Here is a 17999-nt window from a genome sequence, read left to right as displayed (position 1 = left end):
TAATATACACGTAACTCAAAAAAGCTGTTTACAGTGCAATGCAAAAGTCTTCAACCACCACATATTTTTGCATATTTTGGTAGTAAGATGGGAAATAGATGTAGAAAAGCATTTGGAAACCAACCAACAAATGTCAAACTGTGATAATCTTTGGGTTCTTTTTCAAAATGAACTAAATAAATGAATGAAAGCAAATTATGTGTTTATGTAATAGGTTCTTTGTCACCGGCAGTCTAACTATAAAGCTCAAAATTGATTCACATCAACACAACACTGGTTCATCCCTTCAATTAGGTACCTTTTTTATGCTTTGGTGATTCATAGATCAGTGATAAATGGATTTAAAAAAAACAAACAAACAACAAAACAAACATTCTTATGAAGAGAATGCAGATACGAGGACTGGACTGAAAGCAGCAAAAAATACAAACATTGAAATTCCTTTGGAAAGTCTGCAAAACTATTGTTCAATTCCACTTCAAAAATAACAAGGAAGTCTGTCTCCTTGAAATAAGGAAATAAGGGTAGCACAAGACCTTTGCACAGTACTGTGTTTTTCCTCTTTGCATCAACACACCTACTCAGTTTTTCAAGATACCTAAAACAAATTGTAAAAATCTTTGTGACTTTAGGAGATACACATCATGACAGCAAGTATGTTTAGGATAAATGAAACAGGGTGCAGTCTGAATGTGGGACCAATCAGAATCCAGTCCGATGGAACCAGGTGATAAATAGTAATTATTTCTAAGTGTTTCCTACCCTTTGCCTTTCCAAGGAAACCGAATCAGAGTTTGACATGCATTACTGTGCAAACTATGTCAAACTGTTATTGAGGAATGCCATTTTGCTGCAAATATATTCCTGTCAACTCAAGTCAGGTTAACAGCTATGGGATCTAAAAGGAACAGGAACTATTATCTTTGCTTTTACAGGATTAAACTGATTCCCGACACTCAAAACTGCAATCGCTGTGGACTTCCAGGCAGTAACTAGCTTCAGTTTCTGACTACAGCGTACGTTAAGATAGCACTACCAAGCAGTCCCTCTTGTTTTTAGCGAGCATATCATATTGAAGTAACAGAGTTGGGTGCAGGGGCTCTGGAAAACTCCAGGAGATGGCATAGCTACCTTCCGCTAAGCTTCACAGGTTGGACACAAGACTCTGCACTCGAGTTCACTGCTTTCCACACTGCGGTTTTGGCCATCTCATCAGAGATATTTACAACCAAGGGGTCAGTGTCAGAACTACATGCCAAAATGAAAACAAACACACACACACACACACACACACACACACACACACACACACACACACACACACACACACACAAACAGAAACAGAAACAAAAAGAGAAGACAGGCATGTAGACATCAAGACAGCAGGACAGGATCAGTGCAGGAGAGGCAGACGCAAACATGCATATATTAGAGATTAAACCAAGTTAACAACACAGTATGGCTGACCAGACAGACCACAAACAAACTTCTGTGTTAACATGTATTAAGAGCTGTTTGCGTTTTAGGCAAAGGGGTATCCTGAGAGTTGACTGTATGCATATTATTAGATAAGGCAATCATTCTATCATAGACCTTTTTACCTTAAAACAAATAATAATAATAAAAACAAAAAGACAGGAATACACAAAGCAGTGTGTTTAAAGCCATCTGTTTTGAAAATCTGTTTTTTATGGTCTGAAAATTTCACCCATGCACAAACTATCAGCAGGGTTAATCGTGGGTGATCGTGGCTCAAAGAGTTGGCAGTTCGTCTTGTAACTGGAAGGTTGCCGCTTCGAGCCCTGGCTCGGACAGTCTCGGTCGTTGTCCTTGGGCAAGACACTTCACCTACTGCCTACTGGTGATGGCCAGAGGGGCCGATGGCGCGATATGGCAGCCTCGCTTCTGTCAGTCTGCTCCAGGGCAGCTGTGGCTACAACTGTAGCTGCCTCCACCAGTGTGTGAATGTGAGAGTGAATGAATAGTGGAATTGTAAAGCGCTTTGAGGGCCCCGAAAAGCGCTATATAAATGCAATCCATTATTATTATTATCATTATTAATATGCAGCAATGTGAGTCAGAGATTATTATTATTATTATCATCGTCATTGTACACACAGCCATGCTACCTCTTCTTACAATGGGACGCTGTGGGTCACTACTTCTATTCTGTAGGATCTGTTAAGATGGACATAACCACACAGCTGATGACCAGTCTTTAAATTGTCATTTCAAGCTGTAGATAAAAACATATTTTTTAAGTTTAGACACAGCAGAAGTCAAGACATACGAAATTAGTGAAATCTTTATTTATCTGGATCAAATTTTTTTAAATATATTTAGCCATGAGGCCATAAGATAAAAATATTATAGTAGTATGTGAGATTTACGGTCACTAACATGAATACACTTCACTCCCAAGTGAAAATTTACAGAAGATTCAGCTCTCCATCCCACAATCTGACATTTAAAGGATGCTTTATGGAGTGCATTACTCACCTCCCTAAGAGTTCCTTCACTGGGATCTTGAGCCGGTTCGAGTCTTCATAAGTGTCCTTAATCCCCATCTCTTCTTCTTCCTCCAGTCCGGACTCTTCATCCTAGATTCAAATGCATCTATAGTTTAAAAACCAGTTATTACTGCAGTGAGGTTCATCCTCCAACAATTGAGTCTCACATTTTTATTCATATTTACCGTAATTGTCGGGCTATAAGCCACTACTTTTTGCACAAGCTTTGAACCCTGCGGCTTTTAGTCAGGTGCGGCTTTTCTATGGATTGTCCATGATTTTTGTCATATCGTAAGACGATGTGTTTTGTGTGTTCCGCTGTTGTACGGCACTACGTTGCCTGGCGGAAGGATCGGGGTTCAAGAGTGGTATGTTAGTCACATGTCCGTCCGCCAGGCAACGTAGTGCCGTACGAAGTAGCGCGAAAAACAAACTTCGAAGTAGCGGTACGCGTTCAGCGGGAGGCGTGGATGACGAGCGGCGATAAACTTGCGAAAAGCAAGTTATGCTCAACTCCACCGGTGGATTCTGACAGCGTGGAAAAGTGTGAAAACATCCACGATCACCAACGGATTTTGAAGGGCTGGACTGCTGCATGATGGAGAGGACGACACCGCCACGGCCCTTCAGAGGGTGTTCGACTCTGACACTGACAATGAGGATTTCTTTGGTTTTGAAAGTGACAACGAAGGAGAGAAGCGGAGAGTGGATGACGAAGCCATCCTGAGCCTGTTTGTATCCGACACTGGAGGAGAGGACTTTGGTGGTTTTAGTGCGCAGGAAGAAGAGAAAGATGGTGGTGAATGACTGACTTTTCTTCTTGTTAAAGCTGTGTCACTGCACCTGAGCCTAAAAGGTAGTCCGAATCTATTTTTCTGGTGTGCTGTAGGTTACTGTTATGTACTACATGTGCAAATATGTACCCATAACTTGTTTTTCAAAATATTAATAAAAGTGATGTCTCCAAACAGCCATCTCTTTCCTGACAATTCCCTTTGTGCATATTCTCTTACATATGATAAGTCAACATTGAAACACCTGCGGCTTTTAGTCAGGTGCGGCTAATGTATGTACAAAACAGGATTTTCCCCTGATTTTAGCTTGTGCGGCTAATATTCAGGTGCGCTTTGTAGTCCGGGAAATACGGTAAATCAGCTTTAACATCTGGCTTATTGGCCCGGGCTTATATTAAGATAAGATAAGATAAGATAACCTTTATTAGTCCCACACGTGGGACTAATAAAGGTTATCTTTTATATTGGGTTTTGGTTATCTATTATATTGGGTTTTGGTCTCCCGTGGCTGTGTAGCACTGAAAGTACTTGATTCAAAACTCTCTTCTTCCATAACAGCCATGCTTGCAAGACCAATATACCCATTTGATCTTGCCTAGTTGCCACAATTATATAGCAATTTAATTAGCAATTTGATTCGATCCACTGTTAAGGCACCCACTCGAATTGTAGTATAATTAAACTGTCTTCCAATCTGAGCTTCAGAAGGATTTACACGATCTGGAAAGCTGTTTTTTACAACAAAGACAGATGGAGCATTTGGAGAGATTTTGCAGTATTACTGTTTAAATGCAAATTAGGAAGAAAAACAAAGGATAACTACATTTTTGTCATTTCAGTGCATGTCTTGAAGTACAGTAGAAAGGAAACAAAATCTCATTTAGTAAATTTTTGTAACTGAGGAGCAGTTTTAATTTTGTATCATTTGGAAGCAGAAGTAGTTGTGACCTTCAAGTAGATATTGAAAATAGTCAGCTGTTACCCTCCAGCTCTTTCCTCTTACTTTTAAGTTCTTTCCACAGAAGGAGCACAGGCATGAGCTCTTCACAGATGCTCTGAACTCCACTCTCAGGGTCAAGGCTGTCTGCTTAATCCTTAATCCTATAAAACCTTGAAACCTTGAGTATACAGAACTAATATTTTTATTCATTAGTTCTGTATACTAGTTACTATCATTGGAAAAGGCTTGTGATTGGATACATTTCCTGTCATGGTTTAGATCTTGCTTCCTATCATTAACATCATGCTCAAAAGTTAATATGATTTTTTTTTCTGTCCAGTGATCCCAGTAAAATACCACCTTCCCCATTTTTGACACAAAATCTGCTACAGCCAACTTTCTGTTAATGCAAAGAAAAGCAAAAACTTCTTTCAAATTCAAATTACAAATAAACTTGTGATGTTCACTTATGGAAAACAGATGAGTTTTACCAGCTTTTCACGCGCTTTCTTTTTCTTATCATCCTCAGTCTTCTTTTTGCTTTCTGGCATCAAGTCATCGAGCCAGCTCAGCTCTCTCTTGGTAAAGAAAAAGTCTAGAAGCTTTCGGATAAAGACCAGCGCCAGAACCTAGAATTACAGATGAAACCAAACATAAAGTAAAGGAATGACACAATAAAAATCATATCTACTAATAAAAGAAACCCTCTGCTATACTGTTATTTGGCACAACATACAGATGAATGATCAATAACTGTGACATTAAAAACATTTCTATAACTCTTCTCCAGTAAAAATGAAGTGATAAAATAAGTAAGGCTGAGTCATTACCATCATGGGGAATACAACAGCTGCTGCAGACACCTTGATTACCCAGAGCAGCACCAAACAGCTGAGCTGTATCAGGGTGAAGATATGGACCTTCCACAGTGGCACATAGCGCAGGTAGATCAGGTCAGGCTGGTGCTTTGCAGGCATGCCAAACAGTTTGATTCTGTCAAAGAACTAGAGTAAAGAGAGTCAGTGAAACAGTTAAGAAATACAAATGCATGAAAGTACCACTTAATAGATTATTCAGAGGAGGAAACACATTTAAGAGAAGCTCCCAGGGACTCTGAATTACCATTAAAGGTTTGCAACAGCAGGGGGCAAACTTATCTTTATTAACAGCTCCAGACTCCTGCTCTGTTCTGAATAGAAGGGCAGCACTATCTTTAAAGACAGCAGGGGAGAGACTTACTTGAATGCCTTTGAGGGAAGAGACACCCATGTAGAGAAAGACGCCGTACAGAACCGGCATTGGAATAAACTGCCGAAAGCACAAATCAAACAACATATTAGAAAATATTTAACTTACGGTACATGAAGCAAAAAGCTGAAAACATCTATGACACACTTGTGCCAGGTGACAACACATTAGTTAGTTTACACGGAATTAACGCAACATTTGTCAAATAATCAAAAGACATTATTATATACAGTGATTTACAGGGGGAAGCAAATCCTCATGAAGAAGCAAATATTATTTCACTGACAACCCCATCGCACCTTGAGCACTGATGTCATGAAGACAGAACAACCCATCAGGACAAAGATCATAAATCCCGTGACTCGCTGTTCCCGGATTCCCAAAAACTTGGGCTGTTCTCCCGGTGCGGAGCAGCCAGACTCCACCTTCAGGCTGTTAACGTGGGAAATGGAGAGGACGGTTGCAGCCACAAACCACGGCAAGCCCATAATGGAGCACACGCCCAGCATTATTGCCACGAGGAGCAAGTCCAGGTGATAGCCACATCCTTTCTGTAAGATACGAGAAGTAGAGGCATGGACATACACAAACTTTCAAGACTGAAGAGAAAAATCTTTGTGACAGATTCATTCACTGTGATCAATCAGCTATTTGCCTTTTTCTGTAAAAAAAAAAAAAATTAAAATAAATTTTGTGAAACTTTTTATACTTCCTCCAGCTTCTCCCTTTAGAAGTGACCACACTGAATCATCTGTCTCACCCTTTCTCTACCGTCCCTCTGCATGTCCTCCTTCTCTACATCCATAAACCCTCTCACTGCTCTTCCTCTATCTTGTAAACCCTCCATTTCACTCTTGCTGCTGTCCTTCTGTCACAAATCACCCTTGACACTTGTGTTCACGCTCTTCTTCACCTCTTTTTTGCACTGTCCATTCCTTTGGATGCTGACCCCAAGTATTTAAACTCATCCACTTTCACTAACTCTACTCCTTACATCTTTACCTTTCCACCTGCCTGACTTCATCAGTCAAACCTGTCCATCACCACTGCAAACAAGAAGGGGTTCAGAGCCAATCTCTGATGTAATCCCACCCCCACCTTGAACCAATCTGTCACTTCTACAGCAAAACCTCATCACTGTCTCGCTGTACTCATACATATGCTGCAGTACCCTAGCATACTTCTCTCACTCCGGACGTCTTCATACAGTACCGCAGTTCCTCCCTTGGCACCCTATCACAAGCTTTCTCAAAATACTTTCAGATAAAAGTCAGACCTTCAGCTTGTGCTCTTTGCGGTTGATGATGACTGCTGTGATCTGCTGATCCATAAAAATGAGGATGGTGCAGAGCATGGCAGGAAGTACTGCCACCAGCAGTGTCCACCAAGGGTTTTCTCCTAACGGATCCATTAGCCAGCCTCTGTTCTTTGAAGTTGGCTGAGGGGAAAAGTGCAAGCCACATTAAGTATATATAAGGTATGAACTAACTGAGAATATTTATCTTACACATTACTTGTAATGTGTTGGTCAGAATCTAGACTATTCCAGCAAGAGCTTTTGTATATGAAAGCCTTAAGCACACACAATCTGTACTTTTACATCTCTGAGAAGAGACTGCTACCACTGTAAAGAAACCCTTGAGTAAAATACAATAGAATTACAAAACCTTTACTTTATCTACAGATTATATACTTTATTTAAAGCTTACGGAAGATAATAGCTATGATCCGTAAAAATGTACTCAATAGTAATAAATGGAGGAATGCAGATGAACAATATGCCTACCTCAAAGCGGTCAGGAACATTCAGTTTAGGAGACGGGATCCCCATTAGGTAGTCCACTAGCACCATAATCATGATGGTTATAAACACTGCAAAGTCACTAATAGTGGATCGCACCTATGTAACACACACATATACAAAATAGATTAATTTATTTAGGGATTTGACATGTGCCTTCAGCCACCCTTTATAAATGTATTCCTAAAACAAAGAAGCGAAGCTGCTTAACTTCATATCATTTCCTTCTGTAGGTACAGCTCCATCAAAGTAATTGTTGCACATTTTACAGTTTACACAATACCAACACCGGCCTACACCGAGTGATAACACTGTAGATGGTACTATGTGGGAGGATGCAGGAAGATCTCTTCTTTCTGAACATGAGTCTGCTCCTGTACTAATGACTCAATGCAAACATTTACATAGTGTCAGAACCTTTTAGGTTAATCTGCCCACACTTGCGTGCACCAGGTGTACAAAACATATAATGACATGTGATGTTACAGATCTGATGCTTCATATTTCAAATAGTACTATTTAAACATCATTTTACATGATTAGGGATTAAACAGTGCTTTCTTTTGTCTTTTAAAAGCTTCTTTTTGCTGCGTTTTACAAAAGAAATAACATACATAAACAAATTAAGCCCAACATCTCACCCTGGTGGGGAAGTATCTTTCTGTTTTAAACTGCTTGAGGAATGATGACAAAAAGAAGGTTGTGAAGAAGAGGATAACAGACCAAAAGAGAACATCTGGGATGTACGGCCCATGGTGACCACAGGCAGGACCCACAAAGTCTCCATGGAGCAATTTGCACGTCTTTAAAGAAGAAGAAAAAGGATAAAAATTGGTAATTTAACGAATCATCTGTATGACAGAGGTAGATGTATTGCTGGGGGTTGTGCTTATGACTAAAATTGTGAATTATATAATGTAGACTATTGGCTTATAGTGGAATTGAACTTCTGTGTTAAATCTACGCTGTAGGTATGTAATGGCAAACCTTTCTGAAACCTTATGCAGTAACTTACACCCTAACCTGACACACACCTCCCTACTGATGTAACTTCACAGTACAACAGCACCACCTTTTCCTTCCATGCATTTCTGGCTACTTCTTTTGGTGCCATTTTTGAAATCAGCTAGAAGACAATGGAGCAACTCGAAGAGAGAAACTCCACTGCTAGCAAGTGTTTATGTGGGAAAATTGTAGAGCAATGGAGACACACCACACGCACACACAGGTATAAAAGCTACTTGGGGAAGCTATGGCATGTGCTCTACATAGATTCAATGCATGAAGTCAACATTAAGCTTCACTGTTTGCTCTCCAATTTTAAAACTGTGTTTGTAATTTCTGCTTTTTACACTAGAGGTCACTGTGCGCTAGTCTTACTGAAACACTGAGGCTGCTCCATTCGATAGAGTCTGGACTATATCCGGACTGGTTCCACTTCTGCATGACCTCATCTGTAGCATTTGCTGGTGGAGAGCACTGACACCTGGGGACAGAGGATCCAAAACTAAGCAAAGTCTGTACCTTGAGCCTTCTGTGAGAAATAATGTTTAAGGTTCAATTAAAGCAAACTTTAAGTACATGCTACAGTGTATCTGCCGGGTAAAATTATATTTTCCTTAAGAAGGAACTACTTTATGTGATGCTTTGGAATTTAATCTAAAGACTGTAATAGAAAATGTGGAAAGTCCCTACTTTGAGACCAGGGGCAGACAAGTCCCTCTGAGGTTGTGTCAAAGCCCGTTACAAATCAGAAATTAAATGAAAATTTAATAAGACTTTAGAGTTTTCCCAGTAAACCAGTCAGCTGAAGTAGTCGTAGAAGAAGATAATATAAATTTTAACCTCTCTCATTATCAGTTAACGCACTCTTGCAGAGACAGCAATTTGAAGAGCTAAATTTAATGCAACCTGTGCAAACAATTCAAAATATATAATACTGAGCAAACAATAATAAACAAATGGACCTTTAATCATTCATGTAACTTAAATCTCAGTACTTACGAATACAGAGTAAGGTTGTCCAAGCTGTTATGCATGTTGACAGGGTACAATTCTCCCAGATGAAAGAGCTTCTCTAGAGCTTCGTAGATGAAGATGATGCAGATCAATGCTGCAAAAGCTTCCTCTGTGAAGCGGGTAATGTAGCAAACCAGAGAGCTTGCATCTGTGGCCACGAGGAGGATACACAGGAAGGCAGTCCACAGACCAATGCTGGTCCGTAGAGACAGGTAGGACAAGCTATAGTCCCTGGGAAAGACAAAGAATTTCTATTAGACAATGGGAATCAACATAAAACACTGTTGAGCATTTTTTACTACAATGCAAACTTGCTCAAACTCACTTGCAGAACTTAAAGAGGATCTTCTCAAATACTAAAACAGGCCCCGTGCTGCCAAGAATAGTGAGGGGCTGGCCTGCAAAGAGGGAGTATGCTACTCCTGTCAGTGATGCCCCAAATAGAGACTCGATGGCGCTCTGTAGAGACAGAGGAGAGGAGTGGAGTGAGGGAATAAGAAAGGAGGGATTGGGGAGGTGAAATTGCACAAAGGAGGATACAGAGGGAAAGGCTGAAGGAGAAAAGAAACAGATGAGGAGGAGACCACAGACCAGAACATAAAGCTTTGATTAAACAGACATTATGGGCTGCGTCTGAGAGGCTAGATAAAACTGTTCAAATGTTCCCACACTGCTGACTTGTCCGAAGTCATATCTCTGTGCAGCGTGTGAGTTTATTTAGACGCATTACACACACCAGCACACAGACTGTCTGTGCCAACAGTCCCTGGCCTAGCACAGACATCTGGATGAAAGAGAAGCAGACAGTGAGAGAGAACAGAGAGAACCACAAAAAGAGACACTATACTAAACAGTTTGTATGGTAACAAAAAGAAAGAAGTGAAATGTATTAATAGTTTGATTTTATGTAACATTTTTTTCATTTTGATTGCTCATACACGTGTTTTAAAGAGGTCAGAAACATGTTGTGTGTAACATGTGTGCATTTGATCCCATCTTATTGTCTAGTGTAAGAGTGCTGCATTATTTAGCTAAAATTGTTCAAACTGTGAAATGGATTTCTTATTTGAAAACACTGATAACACTATTATGGATGGTAGAAAGAACAGATTTTTGCACTTTACAATTTTACGATGGAGCGTTTAGGATGTAAAGCACTTTGGGGTCCTTAGGGACTAGTAAAGCGCTATATAAATACAGGCCATTTTTAGGATTCTGTGGAACTGGGGTATTTGCTTTCCGTCATTCACAATACCCTCACAGAACCCATCTGAAGTGCCAGTGCAAAAATCACAATATGTAGTAGCAATAGTCCCAAACGTTCGACTATAACACGACTAAGGGATTAGGGCTTTTACGCCCACTGGAACCCATGAAGCGATCAAATACTGACTTTTAAGTGCCAAGCTTTATGACTCACTATGTTGCCTTTTGTCGCCTCCCCAAGCAGACCCCCGAATGTGATGACAGGAGACATGCAGGCGCAGTAAAGGAAAAGGACAGAAGCGAGACACTGCAGACTGAGAGCGTCCCTGATGTCGCTCCAGTAAAAGGGCGCTTTCCGCTTGACATCCAGGACCAGACCTCCGAAAATTCTAGAAGATTCCCAGAGCAGATTTTAGTGCTTGAAATTTTCAAATTGAATGTAATGTAATTACAATTACCGTAAGAAAAAAAAATGCAAACTTCAACATATTTTCAATCAGGAAATGTGAAGAGTGGAAGCTTCAAGAGTATTACTGTCACAAAAACTCAATTAATATGAAGCTAAGTATCTAAGTGTCTGTGATGGATCATGTGACCATCTGGTTCAGAGCTTATTAGCACTAAAGAAAAGACTCTTACTGTAACAGTGTCAGCTGTAAACCGATGTTCTTAAAATGTACTAATTTAATGTTTCTGGCTTCACTGAGATGCTGTCTGATGTTACTTACTGACCACTCAGCCTCTTTCTGCCTGTTTTTCCTTTGCCTTTCTATTTCTCAAATCCATTTCTCACCTTGTATATCGTCTCCTCTCTTTTCTCTAACACCAATCCAAAAGCCTTCCTGTGAGGTCTTTTTTTATATTTACTTTCCCTCACACCTCTGAAATAACCTCTCTTGCTGTCCTTCACAGCCCCTGCTGATTCTTTCACAGAGCCCGTGTTTTCATTTTTTTTCCCTTAACATTAGCTTCTTGTACTTTCTTACGCTCAGCTTTCCCTGAGTAGCTCGCTCATAGCACAAGCCTTTTATAGTTGCAGTGAAAGGGAGCGTGACTCTGTAAATAATACAGTGCCTTCCAACAGACATGAGTGTGTGTCAGTCTGAGGTTGCCAATAAACACATTGTCCTTAGTGTGTGGCCCGTGGATAGGTGGTATCAGTTATCCATAAATGTCGACATTTCAGTTTAACAGAGTAATGTATCTGCTCAAACAAACTAATGTCGTGCTTCTAAAATTTCACATTTCATACCATTTCAAATTTTAATAAAAGCTCTGTTAGAAAAAATTATTTGGCTGATAGCTTTGAATTCACAGAAATTTCATTTTAGAGCATCCTAGAACCATAAACAAACCCCTGCAACTCAAGATGATAAACAGAACAATAAACAGAACAAGTCACTTCCATACAGGGAACAGCAGCTGACTGGATAGATGTTTAATAATGTCACCATTACATACTCACCTCCCAGTCCTCTGCAGCTCAGGCCCTGCATGATGGTCCTCCTCCTTTTCCAGTTCTCCAGCTGGAGGTGCACTGCCATTGGGCTGCAGTGGTATTTTCCTCTTTATCTGCAGGTAGGACAGTTTAAAACAATATGTTCCATATGTTTTAATTCTTTTAAGGCCTCTCTCTTCGTTTAAGGTGCCTCTCTTACTGTGATTATAATGATATAAAGCTAAATGTGACATATAAACAACATGTTACTGTTTATAAGACTTGTATATATGGAAGTACAGTATGAAAGATGTTGTATTCTTAATGACTTATCCAACTGTTTACCCAAGCTGAACTCTAGACAGGCTGCCAGTCTATCACAAGACTAACAAAGAGATCTACACCTATGGCCAGTTTTAGAATCATTAATGCATCAGTGTATCCCAGGCAATTTTCTCTATATTTTTGTTACAGTCATGTCATTTTAGGCTAGGTTTAAAATGAAAATGGACACTTAAATGTATATTCAGTAGATACACCTGATATAAAATGTGGTAGAGATCCTAACTTACCTGAGATGGGACATTCTTGGGTGGCTCAATTCGAATTGTGGGATCCCACTCTCCAGGAGGAAGGACAGTCACCTGATCAAGGAACTCATCTATCCCAGAGAGTAGATCAGTTCGGTCTTTGGCCTTGTATGCAACGTCGTGGAAAATCTAGAAAATGAAATATATTTGGAGAATGGTTGCACAATTCAATTAACATTTGAAAAAGATAAAATAAGATAAAATTCAAATAAATGGCAGTGTCCTTCTCACCTCGTCTGTCATTAGCGTGGCCATGGATCTGCCAATTTCATGGTACTGTGGTCCTTTGCCGTGAGGACCCAAAAGCAGGAAAAGAAACCTTTCAACAAGAAACAGATTAATTAAATACACTTAAACTGATGACAGTGATACAAACTGCATTCAGTCTTTCTTAAATTTTTGAGGAGCTGGTTTGTAGCTCCGAAATAAAAAAAGAAAAAAGGTGTCATCTCATGCTATGTATTTATGCTCCCTAGAGGGCACAACAACAGCACAAGCCCAGACATGTGAGATCAAGAGCAGAACCTCAGCTAACCTCACCTAAGGGAGCTACTTTACAAGTATGGAAGTACTTTGGCTATTACACCACCAATAAAGCGCAACACTTTGAAAAATGTGCAAGAAAAATAATTAAAGGTGGAAGCAAATTTGTTTCATCACTTGAGGTAAAAATACACTGTTGATTGCATCCAAGCTAAGAAGCCACATGAGGAGGAGATACCGACAGCTGGTGAGGTGCGACCCAAACATAAACAAATGACTCAACCGAGCAATGCTGGATCTGGCTATTTGCCCTCCATATGACAGACAGAGCAGACAGTGGATAGAAATTACTGATGTGGTTAACTTTTGTTTGCAGTCCACAGCAACGGATGAGCACGGCTTTAAGAAACTGGTCAAAGTTTTTTCAGTTTATTTTTATTTAACCAGGAAAGAATATGACTCAAGATTAAAATAGAGTGTCCTAGTAAAGAATCGGTTTATCATAAGTTGAATAAATTAAATCCACACAGCAGTTAAGTACGAGTAATAAAAATAACAGAAAACAACGAAAACACCTAAAAAACCTAGGGTACATTTTTTTTTTTTTTTTGCAATTGACTTATGTTGCATCACTACAATGGCACTGCAAGAGCCTTGCAGCAATAGATTCACACTTCAAATTAGACAGTCTGACACCAGTGACAAAAATAAGGGTGAAGAATGCCCTTCATTTTGTCTGCACTAGCTGCTACTTACTGCAATCTCCCATAAAACATTCAGTATGTTTTTCTACATCATCATTAATGTCTTTATTGCGAAGTATGATATCATTTCGGGGCTATATAGCTATATAACAATTTGCATTGTTTATGTTTGTTTGTTAAGCCATCAGCCTTGTTGTTTCTTCTTTTGATCGCTTTACTTCTTCCCGTGTTGATTAGAAAAAAAAAAAACAAGCGTTGCCCACATTTTTGCACACCATGCTACTAATTTTTTTCCCAATTATATGTTTCAAGATTTGTATCCAGGCATTGCAAAGGGTTGTGTATGATCACAGTCATGGTAAATCCACAGGTTATAGTAGGTCGATGTGATAGCAGCATTAACAAATTATTTAAAAAGTCTGCTTTAAAAAAAACTAACTTTTCATATTTGGTGTGTTTTTTTAATGACAAAACTTTAGGCAAAGAAAAGACCTTATGTGATACAATTCTTAAAAACTTACCTTGTGGGCACAGGCACCTCAGTAAGGCCTGTGATAAGGACTGCAGGTGACAGTCGAACAAATGCAATTATGGGCTTCTCCAGGAAGTCCACTTCTCCCACTAGCACATTGGAAGCCTCAGCACCCGGGGGAATCTTTTTCATGAAATTCATGTCCACCTGAAGTCAGTGAAATAGTAAAATCATACATACAGATCTACACAGAAGAAAGAGCTTAAAAAAGGTATAATAGACTTTGAGCCAGTGGAAGTACAGACATGTGAAAAGAGATGAAGATATGGAAATGAAAGGAATGGCAGCAGGTCAGTTGGATGCTATGATAATAAATGAATTATAAGGGGATTTGAGAGCAGCCTATAGAACTACATAGTACTGAGCAAAGATTGTCCATTGATTTTATCCATTTCTTATTATGTTCCTCAGATAAATGGCTTTTACTGCTACGCTAAATAAAAATAGACCCGAGCATGGCAACATTTTGTTCCTCTCTGTGTAAAAGGGTCTGTGCCTTCATCTCCTGTGACTCATGCAAACACAGCACCTTATTTTTTGGCAGTTATGGATGCTTTCATATTGACAAGTGCTTATGGCAACCTGCCATTTTACTTAATGGATGCAGACCTAGAAAATGGTAGGATGAATGGGAGCCATGCTACGGATTTCCAAAACTAAACAGTTATGTAACTTTTACTTTGATGCTTATTCTGCATCCATTACAGGAGGAGCAATGATTAATGCCTTTTACTGAGCCCAGAAGAAAAGGGCTGACAGGTATGTGATGTTGGCGCTCATAGAGGCTGTTTTCAATGGAGGCCATCGAAATGACTGAACATCCAGAAACTGAAGGAAAAAAAAAAAAAAAACACTGATGGCTCAGTCATGGGTCCCTCCACCACGGACTGTTTCTGTGCTCAGTACTGGGGATAGGTTACCTTGCTGAAGTCGACACTGCTGCTTTCTCTACTGACCCCTACTTTGGATGGCCGCCTATCCATTGCCTTGTTGCTATCCAGATTGTTTGGGACGGAGTTCTGAGACACCAGTGGTCCTGGGATGCAAAAGAGGAGAGAAAAAGACAAAGCGGCGGTAGAAAACGTGTAAGTACAAGGCAGGAAATGACGGCAGGAGACCAGCTGTGAGGTCTGCCATGAACGCTATCTGTCATGTGATTAGTAATAAGATTAATAATGATAATAACAACTTTTAATAATTAAAGTAAGTGCCATTAATTTGCCTGTCTAATTATGAAGAAGATTATATAATGATATGCGTACTTCTACTTTACAGCATGGGCTCAACAAACGTGACGCAATTGTGGAATTTAATCACTCTATGCAAACAAACCTGATACAAAGCGAATCACACTTTTTAAAAAAAATTTAGTATTACAGTTTAAATAAGTGTTTCAACTTCATATTTCTATATTCAGTTTTAAAGGGAAAATTAAACACTGTATGTGCTCTTAGCTAAGTGGCCTAAGGAAATTTGCTTTAAATGTTCAACCAGATCAGTTCTGCAGTTTTTTGGCTCCAACATACTGCGCCAAATGTTTAAATAAAAAAAAAAACATATGCCGGAGCTGATTAAAGATTAGTTGAATCTATTTTATTATGTTATTTTTCTGTCAAGTGAAATGATTTCTTCCACGAAATCCACTAAATGTGATACAGAGCAGCAACGATGTGACAGCTCTTCAGAGGGAAGATGATATTTGACACTACAGTATTCCTGAATGCTCCCAGTCTGTTGAGCTCATGCTCTGGCACTGAAGTTACTCCTGCTTGGCTTGAATTCATGTCGGCTTTGCTCTAAAGGTGAATGGAAGTGTTTGATGTCCTGGCAGATCAAATGTTAAAACTGTCATTTCTGTGGACGACTGGTTGCACACTTTATGCGATCTGAGCCATACCAGATACAGGAACCGCTAGCACTTTATGCGAGATGAGAGAGGGAGATGAAATGAGGGAGTGCTGCATATAAAGCGAAGGACTACATATGCATACTGTCCTCTGAAATTCTTTTACCAGGTTTTTCTTCATTTCCACTTCCACAAAAAAATAAAAGTCATCAAGAAATAATTAAGCAAACATAAAAAACGAAATACACCACAAGTCAAAGTGAAAATGTATCATTTCTGCCAGTGATTTCTGGCCACTGATTCATACCCTTGAACTGTACCCTGGAGTAACCCCAGTGAATGCTGGGTAGCTGGGACTGCTGAACAGAAACGTGATTGCTCACATACCTGACAAAGCCTCTTGAAATATGGGAGGGATTAGTTTAGGTTGTGTCTGCCAGCACACCTCATTCAGGAAGGCTAAGCCCTGGAATGCTCCACCACACCAGCCTTTTAAACAGTGGTGTCACAGCACTACCTCATTCATATGCAAAAAAGTAGCACAGATGTCTGAAATTACCGACTGGCGGAAATTCCAATAAAAGACAAAAAGAAGATTAGAGGGTACATTTATAGCACCTGTAGGAATACATGTACAGATCTAAAATAATATAATTTGTTATATGCATGAAGGAGTTTTAAATGCAACTACTGTAATAATAACAACAACTCTCTCTTTTAACGTGTAACAAGTGGAGTGCAGTGAGTCCCTGAATGGCCCGTGTAAAGGTATTTTACACATGACACGAGCACACTCAATGGGTGCATGACATTTACACATAAATAGCCTCTTGTCAACTCAATATCTACAATACCTTCACTCTATGTATTTGTAACATGTAAGCTAGACTTCAAATAGCCTCCAGACATGGCATATACACTTATACAGCTGTTAGATAATTAGCCATTTAGCTCAACGGTACAGTTTCTACAACCTCCAGCCAACACCAGATGACATTATTAAATTTAATGATTTGAAAGTGGAAAGGCCTGAAAGCCTCCTCTGAAGCCTGCTCTTAATTCTATGTATTTCCCCAGGAGGGGGTACAATTACAGAAGCTTGTCAGCTATAATAAGACCTCCCTAACCTTTCAGATTCAGCTCCCATCAACTGAATGCGGATTCTAACAGCCCATACTTTGAAATGGAGCCATTCCCAGAATGAAACAAACACAGACGTACGTACACACATGCACACAGAGTCTAATAATAAATTAAAACCGCTTGGTTCGGGAAGAACAAAAAGTCACAGTAGGTGCCAGTGTGATGGTACATACAGTAACATCACACCAGCTCTAATCACAGGCTTATTTTTGGCCACGCTGCTGGCACACATTGCTCTCTCTACACTCTTAGACGGGTAAAAGAACGTTTATCTTTGGAACTGATGCCAAATGATGAGAATGGGTGCCAAATGATGCAATGGGAAAAGCACAAGTTGAATGACATTTCAGTGAAATCAAAGGAGCAGTCGCCTGAGGGCAAATGCTCATAGCTAAAAGGATTTAGGATGTATTGCTAGTTTTGTTAGTTCCAAAACACCACCACAAAAGCAAAAGAAATGTCCCAAGGCTTCTGCAAGATTTGCGTCAAACAACAATCAATAAGTGCTGCTCTAACTGTGCAAAAGTCCCCAATTAATTGATGGGAATGTATTCTTTATACAGTGCTGTGAGTCACTGACAACAGCAGGACAGCACAAAAAAATAAAGGCCAGCAGCTCCAGTTAACGATGCCCACACTAAGAATGGCTAAAGTGGGTTACAAAAACTAGGCAGCATTTTTCAGCTGTACCTCCACAGAAAACATACAGAACACACTATCAAAAGATTTATGTGACACCAGTGAT

At 39.7% G+C, this 17999-nt stretch overlaps 1 protein-coding gene across 9 annotated transcripts in view; it reads right to left on the bottom strand.

Moving 5' to 3' along the window:
- Positions 1–17999, bottom strand: part of LOC146643623 (sodium bicarbonate cotransporter 3-like) — a 62670-nt gene that overhangs the window by 2876 nt on the left and 41795 nt on the right. For 4 of the 9 annotated variants that reach the window (XM_085395815.1, XM_085395821.1, XM_085395818.1 and 1 more), the window contains 18 exons: positions 15186–15301; positions 14255–14412; positions 12778–12865; positions 12529–12675; positions 11984–12090; positions 10733–10907; positions 9638–9771; positions 9298–9543; positions 8674–8779; positions 7935–8096; positions 7279–7392; positions 6769–6930; positions 5792–6043; positions 5484–5552; positions 5075–5248; positions 4736–4873; positions 2500–2600; positions 1132–1248 (listed from right to left, as the gene is read on the bottom strand). In XM_085395815.1, coding sequence (XP_085251941.1) covers positions 1132–1248; positions 2500–2600; positions 4736–4873; positions 5075–5248; positions 5484–5552; positions 5792–6043; positions 6769–6930; positions 7279–7392; positions 7935–8096; positions 8674–8779; positions 9298–9543; positions 9638–9771; positions 10733–10907; positions 11984–12090; positions 12529–12675; positions 12778–12865; positions 14255–14412; positions 15186–15301 — 2566 coding nt within the window. Of the gene's footprint in view, positions 1–1131; positions 1249–2139; positions 2179–2499; positions 2601–4735; positions 4874–5074; positions 5249–5483; positions 5553–5791; positions 6044–6768; positions 6931–7278; positions 7393–7934; positions 8097–8673; positions 8780–9297; positions 9544–9637; positions 9772–10732; positions 10908–11983; positions 12091–12528; positions 12676–12777; positions 12866–14254; positions 14413–15185; positions 15302–17999 lie in introns of all 9 variants that reach the window. The other 5 variants (XM_085395817.1, XM_085395822.1, XM_085395819.1 and 2 more) reach the window with 4 other exon arrangements.

This window comes from Rhamphochromis longiceps, linkage group LG22 (genome assembly GCF_057381845.1).
Source record: "Rhamphochromis longiceps isolate RC_006_pf linkage group LG22, R_longiceps_female_GT1.1, whole genome shotgun sequence".
In the NCBI taxonomy this organism is placed as follows: domain Eukaryota; kingdom Metazoa; phylum Chordata; class Actinopteri; order Cichliformes; family Cichlidae; genus Rhamphochromis; species Rhamphochromis longiceps.
Note: the sequence above shows the minus strand (reverse complement) of the source record. Positions and strands in the feature narration are given on the sequence as shown.